Source organism: Lissotriton helveticus, chromosome 5_1, assembly GCF_964261635.1.
Source record: "Lissotriton helveticus chromosome 5_1, aLisHel1.1, whole genome shotgun sequence".
In the NCBI taxonomy this organism is placed as follows: domain Eukaryota; kingdom Metazoa; phylum Chordata; class Amphibia; order Caudata; family Salamandridae; genus Lissotriton; species Lissotriton helveticus.
In genome coordinates this window covers 2,035,404,382-2,035,428,127 of record NC_136065.1, presented here as the reverse complement: position 1 = coordinate 2,035,428,127, position 23,746 = coordinate 2,035,404,382, and the positions used below count along the sequence as shown (strand labels likewise).

Genomic DNA, 23,746 nt, shown 5'->3' with positions numbered 1-23,746 from the left:
TACCCTCAATAGGCCCTGTGGTGCAGTGGTCTGAATATATGGTACCCACAACAAATTCATATCTGACCCGCTCCCTTCCTGAAAGTGTTGAAATTAGAGGTCTAAAAGCATGCTAAACTAAGTTCTTCATTTTATATTTTTCTAAGGCTGACCCCTTGCTTATGCCAATTTCTCTTCTCCTTTTCCTCCCTTCTGCATTCTCTTTTATCACTTCCTTTCGTTTCTCCCCTCTGACAGATATGTTGAATGCATGCTCAGAGTTTAGAGTTTCCTAAGTGTAAAGTTATGGAAGGTCTCAACTTTATTAAATGCAGAGAGCAGGGTATTGTGCATTACTTTCCCTTGCTTTATTTATATGGCAGCCACGTTAAGTGCAGTCACATAAAGAGTGCAGTTCCCAGAGCCCAATGGGATGCATGAAAACAGAAGACTTCTCTTATGAGTCTCTTGCTTACAGTTAAGCCTCCCACGCTTGCAGCCAGTCCTCTTCTCTGCCGACGCACATTCAGCATAGTGAAGAGCATCCATCACTGGAAACATCATAGTTAACCAATAGTAAACTAGACTCTGGACAATTCTTGAGCATAAGTGACAGGAGCTGGGAAAAGAAGAAAAAATAAACATGGCAGGGGTGGTATTATGACCACAACTCACAGCCATAGTGAGATAATATGGTCTCTTTTATAAAATTAAGACTTTCCAACACTGAACAAACACCAGGCAGAATGTGCACCAATAGCTTGGTTTAGAGTTTGGCAGACTGGTTACGAGGTCTCAGAACATGACAGATATCCCACCCACCTCATTACAAGCTCATCATATCCTGTGGCAGTTCTAATAAGGAGAGCAGATGGGATACCTGTCACATTTGTGAAGGAGTTACCTGTCCGACAAACTCTATAGCAGGCCTCAAACCTACAACGATAATTTGTAGAAAGAGAGCGAACCAGTATTACCGGAAGAGTGTCTAGAGGCAGGTGTAGCACATGGGGCACTGGGAAAGGAATCTGAGTTAGGGAGAGTGAACTGACAGCAAATTAACCTTTGGATCTATTGTGGGGACACCCGGAGAAACAGTGTTTTCTAGGATTTCTTTGTCTTATGTTGCCTGACACCTAGACCCTGACCTGTATCTTCCCCTCAAGGCAAGTAGCCTCCAGGTGTTGTGTTTTCTGAGGTTTTGCTCCCTTTAGGAAAAGGATGAAAGTGGTAACACCCACTCAGCAAGCGCCCATGTGAGGCAGCAGGAATAGGTTACAGTGTACACCAATACCCCGCCCGGTAAGGATGGAAGCTGACCCAGAGAGGAACATGCACCTACTTGTGCAACTCCTCCATCTGTATCTCGTAAGCATCTACCAGTGCACCTCCTCTGTTTATACTTCATAAGCACCTACCTGTGCACCTTCCCTGTTTGTATCTCATAATCACCGATCTATGCACCTCCTCTGTCCCTCATAAGCACCTACTTTTGCATCTCCTCTGTTTGCACCTCATAAGGACTAACCTTTGCACTTCCTTTGTTTGTACCTATCAGGCAAGCTTCTGTAATCAAGCTTGCGATACCCACACTGCCAACCATGGACACTGACTGTTAGTTGATTCATTACCTGACTTCTGCTGTGTGCATACAGTAAGCCACTCCACTGCTTTGGTAACATTGCATCCTGAGTTACCTTTGGTATATACTTCCTGAAGATTTTGTTTTGTTATGCACTTCCAGAAGAGCTATCTTTGTTCTATTCTTCCTAAAACATAAGTATCAGCAGCACATTCCTTTTTCCACAATCTGTTCTGGTTTCAATGAAATCTTGTCCATATACATCCTAAATCTTTACCTCTTGCATGCGGGTACCCTGTGAGCACCCTTTCTTTACTAAGTTACCGTGTGAAAGCTGGTAAATCACCTCCTTTTCAAAAGTAAATAAGATGTGACTTGCTCAACAGAACTGTTAATCAAATATCTGTGTATAGTGAAATATCCCTTGTACCCAATATGGTAAAGAAAACATTTCTTTTACAACCAGTAAAACATTGAGTATTCACGTTCTATTAAAATTTGCATTTAATAATTTGACATCTCTTTACATCCAATAGAAAAGTTGCCTTGGATGCATGAAGTGATTATGGATATTGAAGATACTACTTTAAATCTCCAAAAACAATGACAACCTGAACTCCAGTATTTGGGGAAAACATTAGCATCGTCGGGGACAGACAGACCTGAATATAAATTGACAGACCCTGGAAGCAGTCAAGAGCAATTCCGAGAATGTAAGAGTCTGAGCTGTGCACTTCTACTCCATAAGAAAAAGAAATAACCTTTGGAAAATTAAGGCAACAACATCAACAAACCGCCTCATGTGTAAACAGGTGTCCAATGCCGGCTTATATCATGGGATCGGTATAATGTGTTTACAGCAGGGCTCTTCTTTCTAAACTGATAAGCACTATTCAGTGCTCTAGATGTATTGTAAACTCTTTCAGGCAAAACCACAGGAACCAGAAAAAAGAGCAACACAGTGGAGCCATACAACTGAAGAGTAAAGCAAAGAGGAGTTCTGCTATCTATAAAGCAAACTTATATCCCAATGTGCACCAACCAGAAGGAAGATGAATCTTTACCCGTAACTGTGAAAAATGATTATCCAGTCTAAAGACACTATTACTACAAAAAGCCTTACACACATTATGAGTGTGACATGTATTTGGTGAACATTGTACTTAATTGTTAAATCTGAAAGCAAACCTGCAAAATACCGCACACATACAGGTTATGTGGGAAAAATATAAGTGCTTTATCAGCCATGTTTGCCCTTCAGGAGGCACAATCATTGGGTGTAGACAAACCTATTCCCAACTCAGACACCCTAACCAAGAGAGAAGTATCGGAGACATGCAGTGAGAGCTTTAGTTTGCCATCAGACCTAAAGCACCCTCTGCAAATGCACACAGGAGAAAAACAATTCAATACCACTGAATGTGCTAAAAGCGTTAGTTGTTTATTTAACCTACAATGTCATCAACAAGCCCACAAAGGGGAACAATCACACCCTTGCAGCGAATCTGTGAGCAGTTTTGGTTACTCTTCCGCATTAAGTAATCATCAACGAGCACAGACAGGGGGAAAAGCATTCAAGTGCAGTGAATGTGAGAAGAGCTTTAGTCGATTTTCAGCGCTAAAAAGACATCAACGAATACACACGGGGGAAAAACCTTACCGTTGCAGTGAATGTGTGAAGAGCTTTTGTCAGTCATCAGATCTCCAAAAACATCAGCGAACACACACAGGTGAAAGACCATACCATTGCAATGAATGTGCAAAGAGCTTTAGATGTTTATCACACCTCAAAATACATCATCGAACACATACAGATGAAAAACCCTACCATTGCAATGAATGTGTGAAGAGCTTTAGCCGTGTATCACAACTCCAAAGACATCATCGAATACATACAGGAGAAAAAACATACCATTGCAATGCATGTGTGAAGAGCTTTAGTTGTTTATCACACCTCCAAATACATCGGCGAACACATAAGGGGGAAAAACCATACAATTGTATTGAGTGTGGAAAGAGCTTTAGTCGGTTATCACAACTACAATACCATCAGCGAATACACACTGGTGAAAAGCCTTATAATTGCAGTGAATGTGTGAAGAGCTTTCGTCTGTTATCAACTCTACACAAACATCAGCGGACACACACTAGGGAAAAGCCATATCACTGCAGTGAATGTACAAAGAGCTATCGTCAGGCATCAGACCTCAAAAATCATCAGCGAACACACACAGGGGAAAGACCATTCCATTGCACTCAATGTGTGAAGAGCTTTAGCCAGTTATCACATCTCCGTGTTCATCAGCAAAAACACACGGGGGAAAAGCCATTCAAGTGCAGTGAGTGTGTGAAGAGTTTTAGTCGGTTATCATACCTACACAAACATGAGCGAACACACACAGAGGAAAAGCCATTCAAGTGCAGTGAATGTGGGAGGAGGTTTAGTCAATCATATTACCTACACAAACATCAGCAAACACACACAGGGGGTACACCCTACAATTGTAATGAGTGTGTAAAGTGCTTTAGTCAGTCATCAGACCTACAATGCCATCTGCGAACACACACTGGTGAAAAACCTTACCATTGCAGTGAATGTGTGAAGAGTTTTTGTCTGTCATCATCTCTCAAAAGACATCAGCGGATACACACTGGGGAAAAACCTTACCATTGCAATGAATGTGGAAGTAGTTTTCGTGGCTATTCAGCATTAATGATTCATCAGCGAACTCACACAGGGGAAAAACCATTCAAGTGCAATGAATGTGTGAAGAGCTTTAGTCAATTATCAAACCTCGTTTGCCATCAACAAACTCACACTGGTGAAAAACCTTACCATTGCAGTGAATGTGTGAAGAGCTTTTGTCAAATATCAGCTCTCCGAAGACATCAGCGAACACACACTGGGGAAAAACCTTACCATTGCATTAAATGTGGGAGTAGTTTTTCTAGCTCGTCAGAATTAAGGGCTCATCAGCAAACTCACACAGGGGGAAAACCATTCAAGTGCAGTGAATGTGTGAAGAGCTATAGTCAGTTATCAATTCTACACAGCCATATGCAAAAACACACCTTTTTAAACACACTTGGAAAAAATCCTAGAGATGCAGCGAATATGGCAAGAACTTCAGTACATCAGCAATAATACTAACGCATCTGCGGACACACAAGTAGCAAACACGTGCAGTTATTATGAGTTGAACGAATTACATAAAATTATAACTTTATAATAATATGCAACATACAAATACCAGATAACAAAAAGTAGATGATAAAAGACCCAACTAGTAAGAAAGAAGAAAAACGTTGGGCCAGATCATGATGTCATATGGACCGCCACAGGCAGGCCATTGGTGGCAGTCTGCCCGACATCCAGGGCCGCAGCACAGCTGCCAGATAACGATGCTGACGGTCACAGCACTGTGGGCAGGGGGAATGACCGCCGCCTACGACAGGACTGGCAATCCCATCGGGGTGGCAGTTGGACAGGTAATCCCTGAATAGCAGCGGTGCCTGCGCAGACTGCCATCCTGATTACGGTGCCCCTTTCCCTCTGCCTTTTCATGGCGGTCTGACCACCATGAAAAGGCAGACAAAAGTAAGTTTGAGGGCCCCTCCGCTGTGGGGTCCTGGGGGGCACCACATGGCGCACAGTGCAGGGATGTTTCAAAACATGCCTTTTTGCATTGAGGCTTGTGCTGCGGCTATTTTAATTTGAAAGGCGCGTCACCAGTCTGCCAGTTTTCACGGCAGACTGGTGACGCGCCTTTAACCAACGTGCACACTAGACACTGGGAAGCACTAATAGTCGTCCGTTACAATATATGTGACACAGACATTACGGGCGGAAGAAATCTGGAAAATAATTCTCAAATTATAGAGTATTTCCGGTTGAAGAGATAATAATAAACACAACGCATGAAGAGATTAGAAGTGACCTTTTGAACATCGACTGTCGTGAATGCTGCATCCAAAGGAGAATTATATCAGAAAATCTAATTTGGATATTGAATAATAGCAGATGAGTCTTTCCTGAGTCTAGAATATGTGTTCCTATTTATCCCCTGGATACCTGGGTTGTTTTTATTGGAAGAGGTCCTGAAGAAGGTGGCCTTGAGCTGCCGAAACGCGCGTCGACCAAGTGCGGGGTCGCACATTGAGTGTTGAGACCTGTATTCATGATTTTATCTTCCTTGTTGCATATGGTGTGGTGATGTATGTAGATAGGGTGAGAATGTTGTGAATGTTGATTGTGTGATAGATAGCATTGTGATCTTTGTTTCTCTCCAGGGGGATAATAAAATTATGTGTATTTGTATATAAAATTTGTATATCGCTGGACATTACATGTTTTTTTATCATGTTTTTTCTATTTTCCTGATTTATTTAAAAAAAACTATATTTACAAAAAAATTGTCTTCTTTATAAAGAATGGTATAGAACTTTTGATGTATTAGCAAATGAATGAATTATAATATAATGCAATAAAATGTATACCTTTTCGAAAGAATGCTATGTATGGTTAACATTTGTCACCAATTTGAGGTATACTGACATTTAGAGTTTGTGGCCGTTAAGGGGAATTTCTCTCTTGTTGTGTGTTGGAACAGCAACCCCTTAAATTCATGAAGCTGCACCCTGTACGATTGTCAGGCTGCGCACAGGTCCTCTCTTCAGAAGAGTGAGGGATCATTAATGAAAGTCACGAAGGCTGCCGCTGTATGATGTTCAGATTTTACATGTTAAAAAAAATTTATGTTTTTTTGTCTTCAGCACTTGTCAAGTTAGGGAACCCTATGTACAAATTAATATGATTGAATAGCATTACTAGAGTAAGACTGAGACTTTGATAATTTAGTGAACCAAAGCATTGGCACCAGAAATACATATCTAAAAATGAATCTATTTGCTTTTATGAATTGTTATACCAAAGGACCTCAAAACTTTTTTTATCTTACTGCTTCTGGTTATCTTGGAAATAGCTACTATCTGATATGTTTATAAAGATGGTAAGAGATGCAGTCACTTTGCTAAGTCTACATCCGGCAGTCTGGAACAAGGTCAGTTTTGGAACTTGTAAAGTAAACTGTTACACACCGGGATGAGCACAGCACATGCATGAGCCAGAGGTCTATCCATTTGGGCGTTTTTGGTGTTGAAAGGTTTGCGAAACAATGACAGATCAGAATCTCAGCCTGTAACTAATGAAATGCCACTTCCTAGCCACATGGCTACCAGTCCAGCATGAAATGGCGGGAGTTCACTGAGAATTGACTTGTTCCCCCAGACTGAAAGTACTGAAAATGTTCCACTGATTTAAATGGTTTGTTCATCCAAAGATATCTGTCTGTAGCTTTCACTGCAAATAACGAGGTTGACCCAGTCCCTATGATACTTAGTTGCTGTGATGCCAAAGCAACAGATAACAGTAAAAAAGAGTAGCAATTTCTAAGCAGACATGTGCTGGGCTATGTTTTGGTACCCTTAAAATAACAATGACATTTATTTTAAAAAGCTAGTGTGAGAAGCAATTAATATGTGATAACTTTCCTCTTAACATCAGATGACCTGGGCGTTCTGTACTGAGTGACTAAGTTTGAAGCATACTGAAACAAGAGAGGAATTAATTACGTTTGTAAACTTTAGATCAAAAAGTTACTTTGTAAGCCGAACAATTCATGTCACACATAGGGTTAAAGATGCTGCTGGTAAATATTTCTGCACTTTTTATTTAAATATTGGTGTAGAAAACTATGCAATCCTTTTAACTAGTCTGTTTATCTTTGAATAAAGTCAAATTGAATTGAATGTAATGTGGGATGTACATTATGCTTCTGTTTCAGCAGTTCCTCGTTTCCCTACCAGTGTTTTTGAATTGATTAGTAGCCTCATGGGAACAGTCCAGCCTGAACTGCCAAGCCAGGTCCTCCCTGGACTGGAAACAAGCATCCTAAGGCCGGTTTCGTGGTTTCGCCACTCTTCAGCCAGGATAGCTTCATTCCAGTGGCACAGTGAGCCTAGGACCCACGTCTGGGCATACCTGGCACACTTAGGGCGAGAAAGCAAAAGACACACAATTAATGGACGGAATGCAAAACAAATCTAAACATTCACCACCGGTCAAGAGATCTGGGTTAAATCCATCATTCTTTTGCTCACCATGCCACCCCAGTTTAGACCAGGCCATATGCAAATCAGTCTTGATCCTGTGCCTCATGTGAACAGTCCATCCCGAACTGCCAAGCCAGGTTCTCCCTGGACCGGAAACAAGCATCCTAGGACCGGTTTTGGGGTTTCACCCATCTTCAGCCAGGATAGCTTGATTCCAGTGGCACAATGAGCCCAGCACCCACGTTTGGGCATGCCTGGCGCACTTAGGGCGAGAAAACAAAAGACACACAATTGATGGACGGAATGCAAAACAAATTAAAACATTCCCCCCAGTCAAGAGATCTCTGTTAAGTCCATCATTCGTTTGCTCACCATGCCACCCCAGTTTAGACCTGGCCATATGCAAATCAGTCTTGACCCTGTGTCTCATGGTAACAGTCCAGCCTCAACTGCCAGGCCAGGTCCTCCCTGGACCAGAAACTAGCATTCTAAGATCGGTTTCAGAATTTCAACCCTCTTCAGCCAGGATAGCTATATTCCAGTGGCACAGTGAGCCCAGGACCCATGTCCTGGTGATATGTGGGCTGACTCATAGGCACATGGCTATGAGGGTATTTGGGCTGACTCATCGTTACCTTACTAAGGGGACTTTTGGGCTGACTCATAGACACACCACTATCAGGATATTTGGGCTGACTGAGGCAGATGCCTGAGGATATTTGGCAAATACAAGAAGAAGATGGATGGAGAGCTGAAACTTTCCAGACCCCTCTCCTCCAGTCACAGATCAGGGTTTTATCCATCATCTCTCTATAGCTCCGTTTGCCACCCCAGTTCAAACCCAGCTATATGCAAATCAGTCTTGACCCTGTGCGTTATGTAAACAGTCCAGCCCAAACTGCCAAGTCAGGCCTTCCCTGGACCGGAAACAAGCATCCTAGGACCGTTTTTGAGCCTGTGTCGAGGTAGGGCGCTCCCCACGCCGCACAGCTAGCTTCACCTGTGTGTGCCTGTGTATTTCCCCCCCGCTGATGCCGTTCGTGCCTCCTGGGCCCGCTCCCGGTTTTCGCTGTAGTTGGGCCACTCTTCTGGGCTACTCTGTTGCATTTTTCCTTTATTTTATTTTTATTTTCCTGCCCTCCTGGGCTACTGTGTTGCTTTTGTCTTTTCTTTTCTTTTTATTTTCCTGCCCTCCTGGGTTACTGTGTTGCTTTTGTCTTCCCGCCCTCCTCTCCCCGTAGTTCCCTGGTTCTGCTTTCCCACCGCTGCATCTCCTGTGGCCCGCCCCCGTCGCTGGCCCATTCGCCCTCCCACCCGCCTCCCAGCTGCTCCCACCTCCCCTTCATAATGGCAGCCGTGGTGAGGTGAGTGGCCATTGGCCCTGTGTTCAGGCTGGTTGCTCCCCACACCGCACAGCTAGCTCCACCTGTCTGTGCCCGTGTTTCCCCCCCCCCCCCGCTGCTGCTGCTACGAGTTACTGCCTCCTGTGGCGCCCCTGGGCCCGCTCCATTTTTTGCTGTAGTTGGCCCACTCTTCTGGGCTACTGTGTTGCATTCGTCATTTATTTTATTTTTATTTTCCTGCCCTCCTGGGCTACTGTTTTGCTTTTGTCTTCCCGCCCTCCTCTCCCCGTAGATCCCTGGTTCCGCTTTCCCACCACTGTATCCACCTGCGACCCCGGCCCCCTCACTTGCCCATTCGCACTCCCACCCGCCTCCCAGCTCTTCTCCCCTTCTTAATGGCAGTCGGTTTGCGGCCGAAGGCGCGCCTACGGCAAGCCCGTCTGCGCCCGTCCACGCCTGGACCGCGCCCAGCACGAGACCCTCTTTCCCCCACGAGAGCCACGATGCCGCTACGACGCCTACCTCCTCCACACACTCAACGACGGACATACATCGACATGCTTCCAGGCTGCCCCGAAGCACACCCACGGACCCTTCACCTGCCGAAACTGCAGCTTCACCAGCCAACGAACACCTGCACATCCTGCCCCTCCCACCAGGGCAGGCCACAACCATCTCAGATGCATACTGCTCAACACCCGCTCCATCCACAGGCACGCCTTCGAACTCTGGGACCTACTCGACTCATCCTCCTCGGAAGTCGCCTTCCTGACGGAGACCTGGGTGAACCCCTCATCGGCACCCGATTTTGTCATAGCCATCCCGTATGGCTACAAGATCACCCGCAGGAACAGGACCAACAGACCGCGAGGAGGAATCGCCATCGTCCACAGAAATACCCTTAGAATCTCGACCAACATCGATGATTCCCTCAGCACCGGCGAACACCTGCATTTCCAGATCCACATCAACCCCAAAACCACCCTCAGAGGAACCCTCGTCTACAGACCCCCTGGACACAGTTCAGTGACTCCATCATAGATGTTGTCAGCTCGCACGCCTTGGTCTCCACAGACTACATCCTCCTCGGAGACCTGAACTTCCACCTCGAGAATGTCAATGACAGCAACTCCACCACACTGCTGCACAACCTCGCTAACCTCGGTCTCAAACAGCTCGTCACGTCACCCACCCACTCCGCCGGACACACTCTGGACCCCATCTTTTCCGCCAGCAGCCATGTCACCTTCAGCTACACCACCGAACTCACTGGACCGAACATCGCTTCATCCACTCCTCCTTCAAGAAAAACACCGCACACGACCATGCGCAACGAATCCCCCACCGCAGCAGAAACAAGGTCACCGAAGACCAGATAATCTCCACCCTTGCCCGAGACCCACCAACCGACCACACCGACACAGCCGCACGCAACCTCAGGTAATGGATCGGCGACTGCGCCAACACTCTCGCCCCGATCAAAAAACCCTCAAACAGACGCATCAACAGAAGGGACATCTGGTTCACTGCCGACCTCCAGGCATCCAAGCAGACCTGCCGAAGACTTCAGAAGAAATGTCACAACGAACAGACACCGGACAACCACACAGCCCTCAAGAACTCCAGCCGCAGGCACTACCAACTCATCCAAACAGCCAAAAGGACTTCCTTCAAGGAACGTATCGACAACAACGCACACAACACCAAAGAGCTCTTCAACATCGTAAAAGAACTCGCCAACCCCAACTCCAGCTCCAACAACCTCCCGCTGTCACAAGACCTCTGCGACTCTCGAGCCACCTTCTTCCACTGCAAGATCATAGACATCCACGACAGCCTCAACACTCAGACCCCCCCGACAGCCGCCGATACCTTAGACTCACCACCCCCAAGTCACACCGGCCTCCTGCTCTCCTAGAACCACGTCAACGACGAAGACACCATCAAAACCATGAGCACCATCCACTCCGGCTGACCCTCAGGCCACTGCCCTCACCACATCTTCAACAAAGTAAGCTCCATCATTGCACCCAACTCTGAAATGTCTTCAACAGCTCATTCGAGACCGCCACCTTCCCGGAAAGCTGGGAACACGCAGAGATCAACGCCCTACTCAAGAAACCAAAAGCAGACCCAAAGGACCTCAAGAACTTCCTGCCCATATCCCTCCTCCTGTTCCAGGCGAAAGTCATCGAGAAGATTGTCAATAGACAACTTACATGCTTCTTCGAAGAGAACAACACCTTGGACTCATCCCAGTCCCGATTCCGCAGCAACCACAGCACCGAAACCTCTCTCATCGCCGCCACAGACGACATCAGGACCCTGCTGGACAACGGCGAAACTGCAGCCCTCAACCTCCTAGACCTCTCGGCCGCCTTCGACACGTCTGCCACCACACCCTACTCACACTCCTCCACAACGCAGGGATCCACGACAAAGACCTGGACTGGATCACCTCCCTCCTCACCGACAGAACCCAGAGAGTCCACCTCCCTCCATTCAGATCCGAAGCCACCAAAATCCCCTGCGGCATACCCCAAGGATCATCCCTCAGCCGGACCCTCTTCAACGTCTACAAGACACCGCTCGCCAACATCGTCCGATCGTACAACCTCAACATCATCTCATATGCCGACAACACCCAGCTGATCATCTCCCGCATCAAAGACCCCGCCACCGACAAAACCAACTTCCACGAAGGAATAAAGGCCATCGCCGAATGGATGAAGAGCAGTGGCCTGAAACTGAACTCTGACAAGACTGGGGCCTAATCCTCGGTTCCACCACCTCCACCTGGGACGACTCCTGGTGGCCAGCCTCGCTGGGAGATGCGCCGACACCCACCAACCACGCATGCAACCTGGGATTCATCCGGCACTCATCACTGTCAGTGACCCAGCAAGTCAATGCCGTCTCCTCCTGCTTCTACACCCTCCCTATGCTCCGCAAGATCTACAGATGGATCCCCACTGGAACCAGGACAGTCACCCAGGCCCTTGTCACCAGCAGGCTAGACTACTCCAGAAGAGACTTCAATACATACAGAATGCCTCCGCACGCCTCGTCCTCAACATCCCCCACCACATCACTGCCCACCTGAGGGACCTGCACTGGCTCCTCGTCAACAAGAGGATCACCTTCAAGCTCTTCACCCAAGCTCACAAAGCACTCCACGACGCCGGACCAACATACCTCAACAAACGACTCACCTTCTACACTCCCAACCGCCAGCTTCCCTCCGCTGACTTCACCCTTGCCACCATTCCACGCATCTACCGAACGACCACCGGCGGTAGATCCTTCTCCCACCTCACCGCCAAGACATGGAACACCCTCCCCATCCACCTGCGGCAGACCCAGGACCTGCTGACCTTCAGGAGACTTCTCAAGACCTGGTTGTTCGAACAGTAGCAGCTCCCCTACCCCCTCAGCGCCTTGAGGCCGTCACGGGTGAGTAGTGCGCTCTACAAATGTCTGATTGATTGATTTGGGCAAAGTGAGCAAGGGACCTGTGGTATATAAATAAATAATACCAGATCTAGGTTTGACTGGACATAGCAATAACAGATAGCTCAATAAATAAGAGTCAAGATTCGAGGTAGTAGGAGTTTGCAGGTTTAATACAGCATAAGGACAGGAACAGGACAACCTGCACGGGAACAGGATGGCAGGGCCCTGCGGGGGGGACAGGGAATGAGCGCACTAACTTTAATAACAGTACACAAGCATATATACTAAAACAGTTGCATTACAGTGAATACAATAGGCGGAGCAGTGGGTGTGGTCAATAGCAGTCGCGAAAGATAAGGGTGAAAGTGGGTGTAACAAGGCGTATACATAGACATGTGATGTAAACGTAATAGAATATGTCATTAATGGGGCGGAAAAATGGAGGGGGCTACCTAAGGAGCCGGGACCTCTAACCTAATGGTGCGCGCAAACTGACAATGACGTGTTACTAGGAGAAGCTGGGGGCTATGAACTCTGTGCTAGGAGCAGAGACTGAAGTCTGGAGAGTCAGGGCAACATGTACCTAAACCCTATCTAGTATCTAATGTTTAGAGAACATGTTGATGGAATCCAAAAGTTATCGGGGTAAAGGCTAACAGACTCTAAGACTGAAGCATGCATTATTCTACATGTAGTGCGTGTTGAGGAATATTAAATGATCATTAATACAGTATTTCTCTTACATGGAGACGTAAAGGCTAGACGATGACGGGAACTATTGATGCGGTTCAGTAGCTTAGGAATGCAGAGAAGGAGGGCTGGACTGATAACTAGAATCATAACATACTCTTGGCAGACTCGTAGGCAGAGCCAGGCCGAGCCGGGCACTGTGAGGCAGGAAGTAAGTGAAGGGTCGAGGATACAGGTGGGGGCTGTATCGCTCCTCAGCGAGGGTTCAGGAGACAGGAGCTGAATCTGGTGTCCGGGCCCTTTTTGAGGCCTAGAAAACGGGGACTTTACAATGAAATAACGTGCACACTGAGAAACGTGGCAACGTAACTTTACATAGGCCTAATACTCGTAGTTTTCATGAGAACTGGAAACTGGCATACTAGGGATGGACACAACTGTAATTGCGTCTTTAATCAAACATAGGGAATACATATGCATATTAATCATGCACACATAACATAAGATGGGGGACACGTAGGGACACAGAACATGGCAAAATTTACTTTTCCACATTCCCTCCTTGTCACTACGTTTCCATCAGGAAACATCAATATTCATGATACCATCTATTATTTCATACAGTATCATTTGCTCGTCTCGAATATTCTTGGAACGGAATTCAGAACGGGACTTGGGACTAGGAATACAAGAGGTAGCACAAATGCCGCAAATCGCAGGGCCACATTGTAAACAGAGGCAGCAACTGAATATGATCGCTACTGCAATACCTAGAAATGACAATACTTTCCATCCCCAGGCGGAAATCATATTCCAGAACCAACCGGACCATGTCCAGGTGCCTGGATCTTGGTGTAACATATGGGCAATTTTATGGAGTCTGGTTATAGCTGAATAAACAGACGGCGCGTTATTAGGAATGAAAATGCAGCAACTAGATCCGATGACTCTACAGGCCCCGCCCCTATCGGCCAGTATGACGTCAAGGACGAGACGATTCTGGAGCACGACAATTCTCATAAAGGATTGCTCTTCGGTTAAGTTACTTAGAGCAGAAGTAGTCTCAATCACTACTGCTTCAAGGGTTCTGGTTAATCTACGTATCAGTTTACTATTCACGACAGTACCTAAGTAGGGAAAGGCACCTTTATTGATATCTATGTATTGTTCTAGAGCAGTTTCAGTATAATCGACAATCGGGAGATTTCTCTTGTGTCTAGTATGTACTAGGTGGGAATTCCTATGATAGTCAGGTGGGGCTAGAAAAACTGGTGGCAGTAGGAAGGCAATGTAACAGATACCATCCCAATCGAGGGGCAGACGAACATATGCGGTTTGACCACAAACAAAATAGGAATGACGTGAAGCTTTGAAAATAGATTTCCTACTGTCACTATACTTGACAATAGTAGTACAATCACTATGTCCTACATGTACGGAACCATTCTTTCGGACACATAATTCACCTTTGACTGGTAGTACTGACATAGCAGGTAAGTCTGGAGTAGAATCAGACTGAACATTCAGGACCATGAAATTCGAAGAATAATTACCTAAATTATAAACTTCATTTTCTAGATCTAACCCTGTTCTGTGGGGAAGACCTTGCTTGTCTGGAAAACATGTACTGTTAAGAAAAGACATATCTGTTGAGGATGACGTTAACGTGGACCATGCTCCACACGAACCATTATGTGAAAATGGATAAGGAAAGAGTGGCAGAACTCCCTTCGGTGTCTGGAAAGGGGGGAGTCGACCACACACCCAACAATTAGTGGCATTGCTGGTCTGGTGTGAATAATGTAACATGCGGATAAAGGAATTATTACGCATAGCAAGACGATAAGAGAGTTCATGAGGAGGCAGATCACTAAACGTGTGCTCTACTGTAGCAATAGAAGACGTATTTACATGAGGAACTGGAAAATACAAATAAAATGCATAACCTGTGCAGGTAAACATAAGGCTGAAAAACAATATGAAACTTAGAAAAACGATACATCGGATTGAGTTTTGACTAACTCTCTCACTATGGGGGTCTATTTTATACATGTCAGAAACCGGTCTAACCGTTTCACCTAGGGGAGGACTTAGACAATCAAACTGGCTGACTTATTTTACTAGACCTTAATTTTAGCTTATACTCCTGTTGCGGAGTTTTCTCTAACAGGGAGGGATTCGTATCATAGTCTTTTGCGGGACAGTCCTTAAGAATAGTACTTTGGCAGTCTTTCAAATCCTCGGTAATGTTCTTGGTAACAGACTTCAATTCAAAAAATCTTTTCACATGTGACAAATGGACCCAGCCCTTCCTGCCTTCCAGCTTGACGGCAGTACGGGTGGCCAGGAGGACCTGTTTGGGTTCCTTCCAGCGAGGCTCCAGCGGACTTGAACGATCAAAGTTCCTCACAAGAACCATGCATCCGGGAACGATTTCATGCGGTGCCACCTCGGTATTGTCTGGAAATGCGGCAGCAACCTGTGAACGACAAGAGTTGAGGGCAGACATCAAGGAAGCTAGGTAATCTGTCAGCATATTACTTGAAACATCGGTAATACTTCGAGGTCTAGGTGTACCCCACATGTTAGGGGGGCGGCCGAATACGACCTCGTACGGAGACAGACCTGATCTGGAATGTGCGACCATGCGCATATAAAACAAAGCGACTGGCAGAGCTACTAGCCAGTCTACACCTTTCTCTTTACATACTTTGGCAATTCGGATTTTCAGGGTCTGATTATGTCTCTCTACTAGACCAGCTGCTTCTGGATGGCGTACACAATGGAACTTCCACTGGTACCCTAACAACAGGGAAATATGTTTCATAAGCTCGGATGAGAATGGCTGGCCGTTATCAGAATATACGACTCTAGGGAGTCCGTAGCGGGGGAAGAATTCACGAACCAACTGCTTGGCAGTGGTCGCGGCTGTGTAATCTGGGACTGGATATGCCTCTGTCCACCTGGACAAAGCGCATACAACTACGAGGACATACTTGAAACCTCAACATCGCTCCATCTGAATATAATCCATCTGGAGGACTTCAAAAGGGTGGTCAGGGGGCTGGAATCCACCTTGTTCCACCGGGACACTTTTACCTGGATTAAACTGGCAACATATCATACAGGTACGGACCTTCTGCTTAGCTGCAGCTCGTAAATGCTTGTTGAACCAAATGTTCTGGATACTATCTAACATAGCTTTTTCTCCTAAATGTGCTGGACTATGTGCGGTATTGATAATGACTTGAACCATAGAGTCGGGGAGAAACCATGTGGCTCTACCCTTCGTTACCCATCCCTGATCTGTCTGGACCCCTCCTTGTTCGGACCATTTCTTGATTTCATCGGGAGTAGCATGTGACTGGATATCTATGACGTCTTGAGTAGGGTCCTTAACTGTCATACATGTAGTCGGATCTGGAATATGTGTCTGTGTCGGGTTAACTGAAATGTCTGGAGTCTGTGCTGTAAGCTTGGCTGTGCGATCTGCTAGATCATTACCTTGGGAAATAGTGTCAGTAACTTTCGTATGTGCTTTGCACTTCATGATAGCAATAGATGTCGGTAAATGTATGGCATCTAACAGAGCTTGAATAAGGAGACCATGCTGAATCTTGGTTCCATGAGAAGTCATGAAACCTCTCTCCTGCCAGAGCACTCCGAAGTCGTGTACAACTCCAAATGCGTAACGTGAATCTGTGTAAACATTAACTTTCAGGTTCTTAGCGTGTATGCAGGCTTGGGTCAGAGCGACTAGCTCTGCTGCTTGAGCGGACAGAGTGTCAATACGGTGTGTTTCTATAACTTCAGTGTCAGTAGTCACTGCATACGCGGCTACTAGTTCTCCTGTACTTGTTCTCATACATGAACCATCCACATAAAGTGTCAGGTCGGGATCTGGTAATGGAATATCGGTCAGATCTTGTCTTGGCTTTGTCATAATGTTAACTACTTCCACACAGTCGTGTGTGGCAGAATTTGAATTAACTGATGGTAACAGTGTTGCAGGATTTAAAACGTTGCAGCGTCTGATTTCTATGTGTGGCTGGAACAGTGTCAGTTCATAACCTGTTAAACGTGCAATTGTCAAGTGCTGAGTCTGTGTTCGGTTTAAAAGAACTTCCACAGAGTGTGGAACTTGTACTGTCAAGGAATGTCCTAACACTATGGAATCACTTTGTCTGATAGCTAGTGCTGTGGCTGCAACTGACTTGAGGCACGCAGGCAGAGCCTGGGCTACAGGATCTAGTGTGCTCGAAAAAAAAGCACAGGGCTTGTACTGTCCTGCTTGATCTTGTGTGAGAACAGATAATGCTGTACCTTCACGTTCTGTGACAAAAAGTGTAAAAGGCTTACTGTAGTTCGGTGTAGCTAGAACTGGAGCTTGGCATAGAGCTTTCTTTAACTCATTGAAACTAAGTGTATGTTCAGATGTCCAAGGGAGGACAGTCGATACGGCTGCCTCCTGTGTCGTTAACTGTATCAGTGGCTTGGCTAGAAATGCATACTGAGGAATCCATTGTCTGCAGTAAGAAGTGAGGCCGATAAAAGCACGTACCTCCTTCTGGGTCTTGGGCTGAGGAAGACTCGCTATTAACTGGATACGGTCTGGTGTCAACTGCCTACCCCTCTTGGACAGTAAGTGGCCTAAATAGATCACTTGCTGGACACAGAATTGAAGCTTCGAAGGGGACACCTTGTGCCCCATCTCGGCAAGGAAATACAAGACTGTAAGTGATGCTCGCTCGCAAGCACGTTCAGAACGGGCTGTGATCAGTAGATCATCGACATACTGGAGCAGGGCAGTGTCAGTTGGCATGTGAATGTTGTCTAGTTGTCTCTTAAGTGCTTGACTGTAAATACTAGGACTTTCTGTGAAACCTTGAGGAGCTCGTGTGAACTTATAGCTTCTTCCATTTAAACAAAATCCGAAAAGAAACTGGCTGTCTGGATGAATGGGGACACTGAAAAACGCGTTCTTGAGGTCTATGACTGTAAAAAATGAGGCTTCGGAATCAATGGCTGTCAATAGGGATGAAATATCTGGGACAACTGGGTACTGGGGAATAATACATTTATTGAGTTCTCGAAGGTCAATCACTAATCGATATACTGGGGGTGCATTTGGATCAGTACGTTTCATGACTGGAATGATCGGAGAATTACATACATTGGAGTCAGTTTCTACAACTACTCCTTGAGCGATGAGCTCGTCAATAATTTTGGACAAGGCTGCTACAGCCTCAGGTGGCAATCTGTACTGTCTGATTCGTGGCAGGACTACACCTGGCTTGAGAGTCACACGATGGGGTGTGATTTGCATATAACCAACATCAGTTGGACCTTGCGCCCATAGATGCTGCGGAACATTGGACAATCTCGGATCAAAATCTCGTAATACATAGTGACCCTTGAAGTCACGTAGGAACAATCGTATTCCCTCTGGGGAGCAGCAAATAACTGCACCTAATTCTTTCAGTGTTTTAATTCCTAACAGATTTTCTGGGCATGACTTCGTAAGTAACAGATCAGTAGTGCGGGACAATGGACCTACTTCTAGAGTAACTGGCTTAGATATCTCGTTTACAATAGGCTTTCCTGAAAATCCAAGGGAAACATTTCTAGAGCCTGAGAGCGGAGCCCCTGGAACCTCGGCGTGACTAATGGTGGTCCTACTTGCCCCTGTATCAATCAGAAACTTTCTGTCTTTCCCTAGTACTTGACTATGAACATAGGGACCTTCTTGATCTACAGGTATCTCGATGAGAGGCAAGCCTACCTCCCTCTCTAGGCTGTTTCATGAATACGGTTGATACTCTGGATACTCAGACTGGGCATACTGGTACATCTGCTGTGTAACATGCTGTGTTGCAGCTATAGGCTGCGGTGCTGGAACTGTCTGTTGTGCATTCTGTGGCTGAGAAGTCTGTGAAACTTGTTCTTGTCTAGGCGGACGTGGTCTTTCTTTAGTCTTACCAGTAGCTATATTATGTTTCAGAACTGCACACTCGTTTATAAAATGACCTGGCTGTTTACAATAATTGCAGGTCCCTTTAACGGGAACTGCAGGATGACTGGCTTGATTCGTACCCCTCTTCTGACTGTCTTGAGGAACAGATTGTGCAACTAGTACTTTCATTTTCGTGTCTTTCATACGTTTTCTCTCGTGTTCTTGCTCTTCTCTGATTCTATTCTGGTGGTACTGAAGCATCTGTAACATCTGGGACGGAGTACTAGCTTGCCATGTGCTTTCGACTTTCAAAACTCGGTTCTTAACTTGTGGACTTGAGTTCTCGACTAATTTAGTAACAAAAAGATGAGGGTATGACTCGCAACTCGTCTTGAGGCCACTGTTTATACTAAAACATTTCTCAAATCTAGAATAAAAATCACTAGTGTCTTCGTCTTGTTTCTGTTTACAGGCTGAGATTGCATCCCAGTCTTCCTTTTTAGTGGCTAATAACCTTGGCAAAACTTGTATTAACAGTTCTGGTAATTCTTTACATTTCTCTCCTAGACCGGTACCTGGTACTCGTATCTTATCTTCAGCTTCGAGAACTGCCCAATCGATCTTTTTCTCTCCCACCTCCCATTCTTTTTCCTTGAGTTTCTCGTATACCCCTGCGGGCAACAGGACCTTTAACATTTTAATAATATCTGGATACGTGTATTCTCCCATACGGAGCATGTCTTTTAATTCTCGGTGGAACCCTGCTGGATCTTTGTCATGACAGGGAATTAATTTCTTCATCTCTAAGAGTTCCATTTTTGTAATCGGGGTGTAAACAAATACTCTTTGCATTTTACCATCTGTTGTCCTAACTGGGTGTACTTCTCGTAACGGATTCTGTCTATCTATGTAAAAGGGTTTACTTTCTGGGGGTGAGACATGAACAAAATGCGGGTTCAGGAACGTTCTATATTTGTGGCGCTGTTCTAGAATAACACTAATTAAATCGGTACCTAGACCTTTCCATCTATACTGGAGTAACTCGTTCAGGACATCATGTAACGGACCTGGATCAGAATGTTGACCCTCATACAGAGTAATGAGGTGCTGGATCATATACATACCCACCAGTCGTAGCTCGGCTGGGGGCAATTTCAGAAACATTTGTCTGGAAAAGTGGTAGAATCAGTAATCCATCGGACTGCTGATCGGGCTAGTTCTTGTTCATGCATAGTACTTAATTCACTATAACCGATTCGTGATTTCAGAATGTGATCGGTAGCTTGAAATACTTGTTCTAGAGAACCTTGTTCTGGTGCTGGATGATGAAAAACTGTCTTGTGTTCTAGGCGTAAATGGCGATCTGGAAATCTAGATTTTCCTACATACGCTATTCTGGCGGGATTCTCGTCCTCTACCTCTTCAGGAGAAGAGTCATTCTCTTTCTCGCTTACTTGTGCTGCTTTACGTTGTTCGTGTAACTTTATTATTTCTTTACGAATTTTCTTGTACATACTCTCTATACTACTGATAGTTCTGTGTTTACCCTCGGCTATATTATCACTCCACCTTGTCAGGATTCTCATTTCGGCCTGATCTTTGGTCGGGGAATCTTGTTCTCTTATTAAACAATTAATCAGAAACTTTAATATCATGAGCTGGATCTCAGCTTTCCTTTGAGACATGGCTTCGCCAATACTTTCTGGATCATTCCCTGTACGGATGAAACGATATATTCTGTCTAGATCTTCTGTCATGTCCGGTAGGGTGTCCAAATACCCGGTCACCCGTCTTACACGGATGGAATATATAACTGTACTATCATCACCTGCAACTGGATCATAGCGGCATTCAGTAAGAGCTCGTCGGATATCTGCAACGGACTTGTATTTGGGCGTACGCTGTAACGCACTTTCATGTAACTCGACTAACGTTACTCGTTGGTGTGGTGGCGGGGTACCAGGAGGACCTCCTCCTGCGGCCCCTAAACTAGAATCGTCGACTGATACTCTTCGTACTGGCGCGGCGGGAAATTGTAATGTGGGCTGGACCGGGGGTACCGTAGCAGGTACTCCGGTGACTGGAGGAGCAGGATTTACGTTATTTACAGGAGCTGGCGGATTTGCATATTCTGGGACTGTGTCGTCCAAATAGGACGAAATAAAAATATCAGCTGCGGTCGGTTTGTGACGTAGCTGGATCGGAACTAATGGTGGCGGAAAATTGCTGGATGCCTCCGGGGTCGCTTTTGGCAAGCCCTCGGCAAGAAGAGGATACATACCCTTAATAAGGGCATGCCTCTGTCTGTCTGACTGTTCGGTTTTGACTCGTTCACCTATCTCGATTAATTCCCTTTCTTGGGCTCGTTCTAAGGATTCTCTACTTAGTTCTGACTTTCTGATTTCTTTTTCGGTTCTTTTATGAGATTCTTTGCGCCATAACTCGATGGCATCTTTCTGTGACTGTCTGGCTTTCTTTTTCCATAATGCTTCTTCTACTCGCATGATGCACTCGGCATCCCACGTGCCTGATACGGGCCATCTATACTTTTCCTCTAACTGTTTGGTATACTCTACCCATAAATCTAGATATAATATGGCACTTATGCCATGCTTTTGATACATAAAATGACCTGGACTGTCCCTAGGCGGGACAGGAACTGCTGCTTCTAGCAGACCTTTTCTGGTTTTTAACTGACGTAATTTAGAAAATAAGGGCATGACTGAACTGTAACCTAGACACAATACGCAATTACAATACACAATGAACACGGTAATTACTCCACATTCATACCACGACATTACAATACATGAAAAACATTTAAAATAACAGTTCGAACAGAATACTACCTGGAATACTGAAAACAAAATACATGAATTTTCTCGAGAAACAGAACTGACTAGAACAGAAACTAGATGTACTGCTAAAACAGTACGAAACTCACCGGTCTCATAAAGAGACACGTCAGGACCCGCATCCACCGAAGTGGACACTTCGTTTTGGGATCTGTGTACCACCAAACCCCACGGACCACAGACAATAAGATTGACCCTGTCTAGATACTCCCCAGCAACGGTACTCACCGGGCAGCAAGAACGGAAGGCCTCGGACTGGACTGGATTGGACTGCTTCGACGCCGGACGGACGAACTTCGGACTTCTGTTACGGGTGGGCCTCCGGATACCTCGGACCTTGGACTCTCGGCTTGGGCTCTGGTCGGGACTCGCCGCGTTCCTCCACCGCCTCGTCTGGATGCTGGACCGCCACCTCCGTCTCCTCCGTGGGCCTGAGGGATACTTGGAGCAGAAATATCTGCACGTGGCCGGTATGGTTCCGTCACAGCTGCAGAGGGTCAGGGGGCCGGCATGGCTTCACCGGCGCGTGGGGAAAGGGCAAGTCCCTATTCGGGCGCCATTATGTGGTATATAAATAAATAATACCGGATCTAGGTTTGACTGGACATAGCAATAACAGATAGCTCAATAAATAAGAGTCAAGATTCGAGGTAGTAGGAGTTTGCAGGTTTAATACAGCATAAGGACAGGAACAGGACAACCTGCACGGGAACAGGATGGCAGGGCCCTGCAGGGGGGACAGGGAATGAGCGCGCTAACTTTAATAACAGTACACAAGCATATATACTAAAACAGTTGCATTACAGTGAATACAATAGGCGAAGCAGTGGGTGTGGTCAATAGCAGTCGCGAAAGATAAGGGTGAAAGTGGGTGTAACAAGGCGTATACATAGACATGTGATGTAAACGTAATAGAATATGTCATTAATGGGGCGGAAACATGGAGGGGGCTACCTAAGGAGCCGGGACCTCTAACCTAATGGTGCGCGCAAACTGACAATGACGTGTTACTAGGAGAAGCTGGGGGCTATGAACTCTGTGCTAGGAGCAGAGACTGAAGTCTGGAGAGTCAGGGCAACATGTACCTAAACCCTATCTAGTATCTAATGTTTAGAGAACATGTTGATGGAATCCAAAAGTTATCGGGGTAAAGGCTAACAGACTCTAAGACTGAAGCATGCATTATTCTACATGTAGTGCGTGTTGAGGAATATTAAATGATCATTAATACAGTATTTCTCTTACATGGAGACGTAAAGGCTAGACGATGACGGGAACTATTGATGCGGTTCAGTAGCTTAGGAATGCAGAGAAGGAGGGCTGGACTGATAACTAGAATCATAACATACTCTTGGCAGACTCGTAGGCAGAGCCAGGCCGAGCCGGGCACTGTGAGGCAGGAAGTAAGTGAAGGGTCGAGGATACAGGTGGGGGCTGTATCGCTCCTCAGCGAGGGTTCAGGAGACAGGAGCTGAATCTGGTGTCCGGGCCCTTTTTGAGGCCTAGAAAACGGGGACTTTACAATGAAATAACGTGCACACTGAGAAACGTGGCAACGTAACTTTACATAGGCCTAATACTCGTAGTTTTCATGAGAACTGGAAACTGGCATACTAGGGATGGACACAACTGTAATTGCGTCTTTAATCAAACATAGGGAATACATATGCATATTAATCATGCACACATAACATAAGATGGGGGACACGTAGGGACACAGAACATGGCAAAATTTACTTTTCCACAGACCCACGTCTGGGCATACCCTGCCAATTTGGGC

General features: G+C 45.8%; 1 protein-coding gene across 1 annotated transcript; it reads left to right on the top strand.

The window, feature by feature from the left end:
• Window positions 1-2,807: 2,807 nt before the first annotated feature.
• Window positions 2,808-4,706, top strand: LOC144752862 (uncharacterized). The gene has a single exon (XM_078640698.1). It carries the CDS (start codon window positions 2,808-2,810, stop codon window positions 4,704-4,706), a length of 1,899 nt encoding a protein of 632 aa, XP_078496824.1.
• Window positions 4,707-23,746: the final 19,040 nt, after the last annotated feature.

Excerpts from the sequence above, each read along its gene's own strand:
- LOC144752862 (XM_078640698.1), top strand. The coding sequence starts at position 2,808 with ATGTTTGCCCTTCAGGAGGCACAATCATTGGGTGTAGACAAACCTATT.